We start from the raw sequence: 10708 nt of genomic DNA on the forward strand, positions 1-10708 counted from the left end.
CTCAGACATTACAAAGACAGACTACATACATGTCACAGTGTGTGAGTTACCAGTTTTTGTGAGTGTGGGTGGGCTGGTGGAGCAGTCTATAATCAGGGCAGACTGTGCGTCCTCTGAGATGGCCTTGCACAGAGAAGCGGTCGTGGTGTCTTGCTGGGAAAGTCCCTGCAAACTGGCTGCTTTGATGAACCTGAGAACATAAAGTGGATGTTTTTTCTTCTTCACACTGAACTGCTGAACATGAACAACAAGAAGAAAGACAGACCTGATACATGAGGATCAGCATGGACTTCGCCACCTCACTCACCTGGAAACGTCAGCCTTCGTCCTCTCATCTGAATTGATGACCTCGACATGTGTGTGACTCAGAGCCTGTGCACACAAGGTTTTAGAGGTTGAAATGAATTAAGCTGGAAACAAACAGACAGCTAAACCATGATTTCAAAACCAGTTCACCCAGAACCAAAGTAACACTCATCTTCCTCCTTGGTGTAATTATGTCAAAATGAACTGAGGTTTCAAGCACCTCGTTGAATCTAAGCAATGACCCTAACAACTACATTTCAAACAGTACTGATGAACAGGTGCTCATACAACAAGTGGCCCAATAAAGAATTTATTCTTCTATGAAGGCCAAAGGGGGTCCAACCTGCTACTACTGAGGTGTACTGAATAGAGTGGTCAGTGAGTATATGTAGTTCCAATACTTTTCAGGATAAAGACTGATCACAGACAGTGAATGTGTGGAAACCCTGGCAAGTCTCACTGTAGTTATGGAAACCTGTGCTTAATTCAATTTGTTTTTTTTTAGCACCCCACACATTTTATATAAATCTATTAATTCAGTAAAAAAATAAAATTGTCTTGAGGATCAAGTGAGGGGTGATTTGATGATAGAAATGATGTAATATTCTTGAAATGAGAGCAAACCAAACCACCTGTGACCGAGGTTTGTTTCTAGAAACACTTTTTGGTAAGTGTTATGTAATGTCTTCCTCACCAGGGTTATGTTACAAGCTTCTGATATTATTCCAACACTTGTCTCATGGAGTATTGTACCTATTAAACAAAATTCCTCTCTAGAGCAACTTGCAGTGTTATTCTTGAGTCCTCCATTCTTATCTTAATTATTTATTCTCTTGTATCAGATGAGTGTTTGCTTTGTGAGCACTTATCTTTACTGGACATACTTCAATAAGTAAACAGTGTAGTGGTGAGAAATGACTCACAGCGTGGAGCAGGAAGCTGATGTTGCTCTGGACCAGCTGCACCACTCGATGAATGTGCATCACAGACTCCTCGTACCACTGACTCAGATAGGGGCGCACCTCCGTCTCAAGGTTCTGCAGCTAAACACAAACAAAGTGGGACACGTCAGTCTTGCACGGATAATACTATAACATATTATTGGTACACAGTTACACTGTTATTGCACTGTCATACCTCTGGGGTTTGCAGGCTGCTGTGCAGGCCTTGGACGTACTTATCGAGCTCTAATCTGAATGTGTATGCAGTCAAGGAATTTGAACTGTAACACGGACGCACCACAACAATGCAGTGAAACACATTCCGTAGCAGCAAGGAGGATCACGTATAATAGTCCTGGAAAGCAATTTACTTAGAACTTTGGCTTATTTTATACAAAAGGATATAAATTCAGTCCTTTTTCAGACCCTCCCATAAAGCAGATGACATATCCATTTCCATCGGAATCCGGCTGTTCGGGAGACCGTTCCTGCTCCAGGAGGCAGCAGTAGCAGCCGACGGCCTGCTCTGGAATACTGTCGAGTAAAAATTCAGAATGGTTGTGTTAATAAACGTATACATTTCCACTGCTGAGACATATTTCCAGTTAAACTTTAGCTTTTCAATAGTGTGGTTAAATGAAACGGGCTATATTCACTATGATATAAATACATAATATGCTTCCACATCATGACCTGCACAAGTCTAACAAACGAGATGAGGTTCAAAACATGTGCTCAAATATCCAGCTGAAGTTAAGCCAGAAGCTTGTGGACTCTGTGTGGATTAGAGAAAATCTTAAATAAATTGAAGCTTGTGCACCCAGTTCTTGTTTTATTTTTAAAGTTCTTAAAGATGTACCTGTACAATCATTCCACACCGGAAGAAGAACAGTTCAAAGAAAGCATATTGAGTGTGTGTAAGCTTACCACTGCTGTATGTAAAATTATTACCTGAGTTCCACAGTGGCAATGTTGCCCATGCCTCCAAGCAGGGCTCCTTTGCTCAGCCTCCTTGAAATGTAGGTCCGCAGCTCTGGCTCTGCCTCTGATGGCAAGCTGCTGTCAATTAGTGTGAGGCTGTGGGCAAAGCAGAGAGTCAGTGTGGATAAAAACAGCCAGTGCAGGGATGAGAAGTTTGTGGAAGCCACTGAAGTCAATGGAGAGGAGATGGAGAAAGCTGATGACCATATGCAGCACAAAACACACAACTGAGTCACATAGTTGTTAAACTTTTCCAAACACTACAAAGACATTCAAAGTTATTTTTTATTAGTTTTTTTTGTTTACCAACAGTAGTTGATGCATAAAAGTGGAGCCACTGTTTAGATCAGGAGGCACCTTAAGGCCACGTAACTCAGAAGCAGAGTGATGACCAGTCGGAACAAAAACCATGAATGAAAACAGCACTGAATCCATGTTAATCGGATTGCCGGTGGCAGCTCGTGGAAACACTGATGCACAACAAAGAAAGCCAGAGAGAAACCAGGCAAAGCAAGTGGAAGGTAGGCGCTGGCTCCTTCGTTACCTAAAGTCTTCCTGACTGGTTGTGGAGTCTGCTCGTCTCTGGTTCCATGCCACATTTTCCCCAGAAGCCTCAGATCTAAGACAATCGACAGTTTACTCATCACCTGGTTAGAGTTTAATGTATAAAGTGGGCTTTACCCGCATAATAGCATGAGAAGGGACAAATACAGCTAAATAAAACCATAAACTACACAGAGATATCTTTCCTGGCTGTGTTCAGAAATAAAAGGAGGATAAGGGTTATCCACAGTAATAATCCTAAGATTTTAAACATGCTCCTAAATTCGAGTTATCGATGCAAGAAGCAGAACCATAGGTATCATATGGTTGCAGCAAAGCTCTGCGAAGAAGAAACCTAGCAGATAAATAGCCACGGTTACCTTGTGCCTTGATAAAGATAGATGGTGTAGTAGCAGTTCAGCTGAATCTTCTGGCTGTATCCAGCTATTTCTTCGCTGTCAAAGTCATCTCTCTCCTCCACGTCGATTGAATCTTGGAAGGACGAGGTTTGGGAGGCAAACATGCTGCACGGAGAAAGCTAGCAGCGGCTACAGTGGAAGACAACAAGGACAAACTTTATTGTTTAGCTGAGCTGCTTTAATATGAAAAAAAGGACTGTAAACGTTGCAAGCCCTGACTGATATTAAACTGAAAGCCAACAAACAACGGCTTCGTTTATAGTCCTACTGCGCATGTCCTCTTTGTACGTTTCAAAATACGTCCGACTTCAAAGTGGTTTGCTGGAAGTTCCTGGGTCCGACCAGGTAAATAAAAGCAGAGGGTAACATCCTATAACGAAAGAGCTTAAAACCCATTAAATCTTGCAACGTTTTTTAATATCTTTATTTAATGCCAATGTAACTCTGGCGTCTTTTTTTAAATATATCTTGTTTGTGTTTCTGTTATGATCGGCTTATTTTGCATACTGTGATTCATATAGCTCAATCTTGTAGTTTTGAATTTACTTCATTTTTTAAAATCTGTGTCGTAAATTAATAATAACAGGCTAATAATTAATAATTTGACATCTAGAAATTGATAATTAGGAATTAATATTGTATCCTTAAACTAATTTGTAAATATATTATGCATAATACCTGCACATGTTTATAGTGTATTCTTATTAATTAGTACACCTGTTCACCGGCTTAATACAAATATCTAACCAGCCTATCACGTGGCAGCACATGTGGATGTGGTCAGGTCGACCTGCTGAAGTTCAAACCGAGCATCAGAATGAGGAAAAAATGTGATTGAAGTGACTTTGAACATGTTGGTCTGAGTATTTCAGAAACTGTTGGTCTACACAGCTATCTCTAGAGTTTACGATTCCATAAGAAGGCTGCTGATAATTTAAATAACAGATATAAATAAATAAATAAATAAAAATCACATGTATATGAACCTACAGATATGTTTAAGGTAACCAGGTATCGTCAAATACTTTAATAATCTTTAATAATAGTTATTTTGTCCTAACAGGTTTTAAGGTGAGTGTTTGTTTAAATCACAGAGGTGGCCGCAGTGTGTTATGGGATGTTGGAGAGCTGACGCCATCGCTGTGAGGTGTTTTTATTTTTAGCAGGCAGTGAACTGACAACGCTAAAATCATGGGCAGGAAGAAGAAAAAGCAGATGAAGCCTTGGTGTTGGTATCCTTTAGCACACCTTACATTATACTGTTATATTACGCCAGTCGGCACCCGTTTCTATGTCTTGCCAGCTAACGGTTGTGTGAATTAGCAGCTCTTAAGCAACACTTAGCTAACATGACAGTTATTTGTTTACTTGGCATGTGGCTGTTCAGCTTATTTTTAGCGATACTAAATAAAATACATATTAAAAAATATCTGTAGTAACTAAACGATATTTTCACCTGGAAGTGCAGCGAGTTTATCATCCAAAGTTTCCTCAGCCGTTATCTCAGGTACTGTAACAGAGATTTCGATGATGAAAAGATTCTCATCCAGCATCAGAAAGCCAAACACTTCAAGTGCCACATCTGTCATAAGAAGCTGTACACCGGCCCCGGGCTCGCCATCCACTGTATGCAGGTGAGGAAACGATAATAATGCAAGTGAAGTGAAGCTAAATCGTGTCTTCGTGCAGTGAAGTTACCACGCTGTACCACTTCACATGTGTAGGTACATAAAGAGACCATTGATGGAGTTCCTAATGCAATACCTGGAAGAATAGATATTGAACTGGAGATATACGGCATGGAGGGTATTCCAGAGAAAGACATGGAGGAGAGGAGAAGGATGTTAGAGCAGAAGAACCAAGGTATTAACACCACGATAATCTCAGGATCCATCTCTTTAAGCTACATGTCTGACTCTGCTCATCCTGATTTTCAGAGACTCAGAAGAAGAAGCAGAACCAGGATGACTCTGATGAATATGATGATGACGATGAGCCCGGTCCCTCCTTTCAGCAGCCTGCTGCACGTCAGCCACAAGCTGGCTATGTCCCCCCTATGACCCAGCCTGGTATGCTTCCTGTTGGATCTGGGACCCCAGCATTACCACCAGGCAGCTACTCAGGTGGGGAACAGATACTTAACTTGATCTGCTGTGTTCAAGACTGTTGTAACACTGTAATGGAGTCCTACTTCCTTTTTCATGTCTTAGTTTGAGATGCAAGGAAGGACATCTATCCTTTGTAGCCTCAGCGTAATTTATGTGTAGCATTTGACAGAGATGTATTTTATTATTTTAGCTATAACAGTGTTCATAAATGTTACTTTAGTTACTGTGCCACAAGATAGACCTGTTTTTGTCACAAAAATAGTGAAAGGAAGAAAGTGTGGTCATGCTAAAAAAAAAAAGAGTCCTCCTTGCACTGTGGTTTGTGTATTCCAGCTGTGTGCCTCGCCTCTTTTACGCACGCTTTATAGGTTTAAGCTTCTGGGAAGCCTCGTCTCCGCTTTCTTCTGAAAGCATTTTAGGAACTGAAAAATCCTTGAAACATCCGTCACAGTGTGTGTATAAGGCACGAATTAGAGAAATGAGAAAGGCCTCTGGTGTTTGAATGACTCAGTGGTGACCCCATGTGGCTGTTCAACGTAGTATTTATGCTTTTTTTTGTTTTGTTTTTTCGCCTTGGTGCAAAATTATCTAATTGCTGGTTCCCAAATACTGAGTCTCATTCCTGTTGTTTTGTAAGTTTACATAAAGTATCAAACATCAAAGATGCTGACTACATTATGTGTGCAACACGTAGCTTGTAGCCAAAACGTGTAAACCACATGGTGTACGTTACATAGACACACATCCCTTTGAGGGTACTGACAAAGGGATTCCTCGGGTCAGAGTCGTAACTATTGTGAGCTAAACCGGTACTCTCTTACATGAATTTGAATGACCTCCTGTGTCTCATCTGAAGTAACTATTTGATCCACAACGGGGCGTAATATATTGTATTTATCAATGAAAACTCTACTTGCATTATAGACCACATACAGCACACTTTGATCATAAGTGGGGTAGATCAGTGAAACTCCCCTTTCTGTCAGTATAAAGAAGTTAAACTGCAAACAGAATCCATCAGATTATTAACATTTGAAAAAGCATTGAAATTTTAACAGCATGTCTCATTTATTTTTGCATGATAAAGTGACGTTCCTGTAGTGAATTAAGGAATCTTTCAGCAGACACTTTGGACTTAAACTGTAATAACTAAATGTGACAGAATATGTGTTTGTTTATTCTCCCTCTTTTTTCCCCCTTTTTATTTATTTATTTTTTTACTGTGAGCACGCTGTAAAAAACTGAAATTTCTAGACAGTGAAAATTTTTTTGACTTTTTAAAATCTCCTTCACATTTTCTAAAGCTAACCAATAGACAGGACCTAGAGTCTTTGGCCACAATTCTGGCCACTGGGACTTATTCCCCCGGTGCACATAATGAAGTGGCAGGATCGTGTGTTTTGATATAAGTACAATTTTTTTACTTGCTTCAGGAATTCCCCCGATGATGCCAGGTGTGCCACCCATGATTCCAGCAACGCCCCCTGTAATGCCAGGAATGCCTCCAGGGTAAATCTTTGTCATTCTTAATCAAATCTTTCTATCAGTCAAACCCTATATATTATATATATTGTATATTGTAAACATCATGTTTTCTTATGTATTTAGGATGATCCCAATGGGTGGGATGATGCCTCCGATGATGCCCGGTGTACCACCAGGTAATGCCCTGTTAGCATACACCCTCAGGATCCACTTAGATCTCTCTAACTCAGTTTCATTTATTTCTTTTTAATATTTTTAAATACTACGTAACACTACTGCAGTGAGGTGTTTGCACACATGGAATTAATTTTTTCTGCTGGTATCAGGCATTCCTCCTCCAATGGGTACCCGTCCAGCTATCACTCACATGCCACAGCTCCCACCTGCTGCAGGCGTGCTGCCCAGACCTGCAGTTCCTGCTGGCCCGTCGGTGCAACCTGATGTCACAAAACCTCTTTTCCCGAGTGCTGGGCAGGTAAAACCCTTGACGCCTTTGTATCGCTGCACAGTTTTCACCTCCTCTCAGCATTCTGACAGGACATTACAGTTTTCTTCAGTAAGAGATGTCTAAGCTTGCACGGGCTGATTAAAAAAGGAGACTTTACCCAGGAATTCTTTTAATTGAAAGACTTTTCTGTTTACTTTTCTTTACTTTTTTCCTGTGCTACAGATGGCCGGTCAAGTTGCAAGTACAAGTAAAGCCTCACCAAGCGCAGACACTCAGTCCGCTTCCCCTAAAGCTCTGTTCCCTAGCACTTCACAAGTATGAGGCTGTCTGCCCTCTTTACTCTGACAACCTGCTGCTTTACAGCTGGCATGCACACAACTGTGTATAGTTTGCTTGTGGCGGGCAGGTTGAATCTCTTTCATTTGCAAAGCTGTTTTTTCTTCTTTTTTTCTTAATTAAAATGTTTAGCTATTTTTTTAATTTGCTTTTTAATTTATCTGCATTCACTCAATATTAAAAATAGCTTCATCACCTTAAAATCAAATGTTAAAGTGAAGAATTATGCGGATATGTATAATATATGGGCTTCTGTTGTTGGGCAAAATATGACAGCATGCTCAGCACTTTATTCGTTTTTTCTTTAGTTTTTCTGCAGATCTAAAGAAACTGGTTTTATTTTAGTCAAACTTTGAAAGATTACTTATCATGTTACAATGGTGGAGTAAAATGTTACAGATCCATCTTATAGGCTTGACATTAATATGGTAAAAGCTTGTTTAGTCAGATGAATTAGATATTTGTGTTGCTTCACAAAATTTGTCCTGTAAGGTTTTGTTTTGGTGTTTTAAATTTTAAAATGTAAATTTACAGTTTAGTGAGTATAAAAAAAATCTAGGGTCATAAATTCTCATTTTAAAAAAGAACACATGAAAGAAACACTTTTTGATTGTCATCTATTACGGATACAAGGAAGAGATCAAAGTATTAAACTTTTTGTCTATAGCTGTTCCAGACAAATGCATTTTATTCCTGCTCATGAACGTTATGAATGCCAAGGCTAAAAAGGACCAAATAATCTATATCATTGCAGTAATCTTGGAGTTTGACTAAAATTGACCCCCCTGTGAAATTCAAAGGTCTTTCTGCTGAGTGTCTCTAACCTGCTTTCCTATCTCTTCCCTCAGAGTCAGCAGACAATGTCGGGGTCCCCTCACACTCCCCCCTCCACCACCTCCGACCTCGCAAAGCCCACTTTCCCAGCCTACACTCAGTCCTCCACCGGTTTGGCCAGCCCAAATGCTGGCAGCAGTACAGTCTCCAAACCTCCCTCCACAGTAACCAGTAAGCCTGCCACGCTCACCACCTCCAGTGCAACCAGTAAGTTGATCCACCCTGATGAGGATATCTCACTGGTAAGTATTCTAGCTGGAACACTCTTGTTAAAGTAAGTAGTTATGCAGTGTGTTTATTTAAAACAAATCTTTTTCTTGTTTTTTTCCTCCCAGCTGAGCTACTCATGTCAAGTGTCAAATCACTTTTATTTGCCTTTTTTTGTGCCGTAGGAAGAGTTTCGGGCTCAGTTGTCCCAGTACCAGTGCAGTATTCCCCGTCAAGGCCAGACCACCAGTGCTGCAGCGTCAGTGGGTGGCATGATGGCTCCTCAGCAGCACAGCATGAGGCATCCCATACCTGGTATACACTGCTGGTAGTTTTAGGCCAACTGTAAACCAAAGAATTTAATTTAATTGGCTTCATTTTTTTGTAGTCTTGAAAATGTTTAACTCTATTTCAGCTTAATTGTTTTAGAAAGTGCTCTATAGATAATGTTTGTAGAGTTTTAAAAGGGCTGCAGTAAAAATTATGTTTTTACCAATGAGCCTGGTCCTTGCAGGTCAGTATGGTGGGCCACAGCAGGGGATGCCAGGCTACATACCTGGGCGAATACCTCCGTATATTCAGGCCCCTCCCATTGTTCCCCCAGTGTACCAGGGAGGCCCTCCACGGCCAACCATTGTCACGAGACCCCCTGTCATGTCTCCTGGAGGCCACTACTGAAGTCTGCTCCCTCTCTTCAATAGGTTTGGACTCTCAACCCTTTTCTAATGCCCTCAGCGGCTAGTAGAGAAACCAGTATTGGTATTATATTACCAAAGTATACTGATGTTCTGCTACTGAGCTATGAGGAAGAGACATTAAATAAACAGCAAAGACAGGAGCTGTAAACATCCCATGGCATGGGAAATATTACATTGCATCTATCAAAGACCTGTTTGATTTGATTCTGATTGAAACCATCTCTGTTTTGTGGCTTTTTTTCCTTTTCATGTTTAGGTGTATAGAAGTGTAGTAGATATGGTTCGTAGTGTTGTGAAGGCGCTGGAGTTACATGGGCAGTACCCACCCTTTATCAAGGCAAGTTTGATGTAAATACCTTTCTGTTCTAAGCTAAACGGTGAGGCCTTCACAGCACGTAGTGCTGTTGGACTTGCGTCCCCAACTTTGTTTGGTGAGGGCTTCTACTACCTGTTCATGCTCTAACTCTGTCTTTGTGTTGATATTTGTATGAACAATTACTCCCTTAACTCTAAATAAAGGAGGTATTTATTAGTATATGTATGACTGTGAAACTGTATTGTAATGAAATGTTAGATTTTTTTTTGGGGTGTTGCTGGGCTGAGACGTCAGAACAGGTTTGTACTCCTGGTATAAACTGCATTGTGACTGCTCTTCTGTTATTATGAAGGTGAACAGTAAACATTGATATCTTGTATATGAAATGCAAAATGCTTGTAAATATTGTCTTTTATCTATAGGCAGTCTTTTACTGATGCTCTGTACATGTCACTGATAGAAAGCATTGTACAGGTGCATAGCATCCAGATCATTAAAGGCTGTAGTGCTAAAACCCAGATTTTTCTTCTCCCTGTAGCTATGCCATTGGGGGGAACTGGCTGAGGCCCTGTCTCAGTGTAGCCCTGTTTCAGCCAGAGGCAAGTCTCACTGTTTTCTGTCTTCTCATTCATTATCAGGGGCCCTCACAGCTTACATGCTGTTGGATGCCAGTGTCCCCAAACTTGTAGCAAGTTTGGTGAAGGCCCTTGATTGTGTTTTTGCCTTTAGGCATCTTTTCTACAAACATGTTAACTCACGTAAACACTATTTCTTTGTTTTTCATTAAGCTGTATCTGGTATATTGTTATTTACTGGTGAAGTTCTTCACTGGTCCACCTGAGCCCTAGAACTGGATATCTGACTCAGTCTTACTACTGCTATCCTGGGTCTGCTATCCAGTTTGGGTATTACATGAAAGGATCAGAAGAATTCACCTGCTATTAGACGGTCCTGATGATGATGATGATGGAAGTGAAGTGCAAAGTGCATCTTTGGCAAATGGCCAGAGACACACTGCACCCTTGTACAGGAGGTATCAGGTATAACCAAGGAATTAGCTATTGCTTCTCCAGTTCAAGTGGACTT

The 10708-nt window shown here is 40.7% G+C and overlaps 2 protein-coding genes across 4 annotated transcripts in view; one reads left to right on the top strand and one right to left on the bottom strand.

The window, feature by feature from the left end:
- cunh17orf75 (chromosome unknown C17orf75 homolog) overlaps positions 1–3497 on the bottom strand; it is a 5080-nt gene extending 1583 nt beyond the window's left edge. The window contains exons 1-7 of the mRNA XM_013911247.1: positions 3152–3497; positions 2199–2324; positions 1653–1781; positions 1444–1504; positions 1230–1349; positions 308–372; positions 26–190 (exon numbers count right to left, since the gene is read on the bottom strand). Of these exons, the coding sequence (XP_013766701.1) occupies positions 26–190; positions 308–372; positions 1230–1349; positions 1444–1504; positions 1653–1781; positions 2199–2324; positions 3152–3294 (809 nt within the window). The 5' untranslated portion in view covers positions 3295–3497. The remainder of the gene's footprint in view (positions 1–25; positions 191–307; positions 373–1229; positions 1350–1443; positions 1505–1652; positions 1782–2198; positions 2325–3151) is intronic.
- Positions 3498–4287: 790 nt separating this feature from the next.
- LOC102208989 (BUB3-interacting and GLEBS motif-containing protein ZNF207-like) lies at positions 4288–10136 on the top strand. 3 transcript variants are annotated; one of them, XM_013911245.1, is made up of 12 exons: positions 4288–4422; positions 4698–4824; positions 4915–5053; positions 5128–5313; positions 6732–6807; positions 6907–6959; positions 7110–7258; positions 7454–7546; positions 8416–8643; positions 8794–8923; positions 9123–9309; positions 9563–10136. In XM_013911245.1, exons 1-11 carry the CDS (start codon positions 4382–4384, stop codon positions 9284–9286), a joined length of 1386 nt encoding a protein of 461 aa, XP_013766699.1. In that variant the 5' UTR covers positions 4288–4381; the 3' UTR covers positions 9287–9309; positions 9563–10136. The 3 variants fall into 3 exon arrangements, with proteins under 3 accessions (XP_013766699.1, XP_005734615.1, XP_005734616.1); XM_005734558.1 differs by having other exon boundaries at positions 9123–10136; XM_005734559.1 differs by lacking the exon at positions 7454–7546 and having other exon boundaries at positions 9123–10136.
- The last annotated feature ends 572 nt before the right edge of the window (positions 10137–10708 follow it).

Source organism: Pundamilia nyererei, unplaced genomic scaffold (assembly GCF_000239375.1).
Source record: "Pundamilia nyererei isolate P.nyererei 1_Seehausen unplaced genomic scaffold, PunNye1.0 scaffold00059, whole genome shotgun sequence".
In the NCBI taxonomy this organism is placed as follows: Eukaryota; Metazoa; Chordata; class Actinopteri; order Cichliformes; family Cichlidae; genus Pundamilia; species Pundamilia nyererei.

Coding starts and splice junctions, on each gene's coding strand:
- LOC102208989 (XM_005734558.1), top strand. CDS start 4,382: ATGGGCAGGAAGAAGAAAAAGCAGATGAAGCCTTGGTGTTG. Junction 6,808..6,906: donor ATGCCAGGAATGCCTCCAGG/GTAAATCTTTGT, acceptor TTATGTATTTAG/GATGATCCCAATGGGTGGGA. Junction 8,924..9,122: donor CATGAGGCATCCCATACCTG/GTATACACTGCT, acceptor TGGTCCTTGCAG/GTCAGTATGGTGGGCCACAG.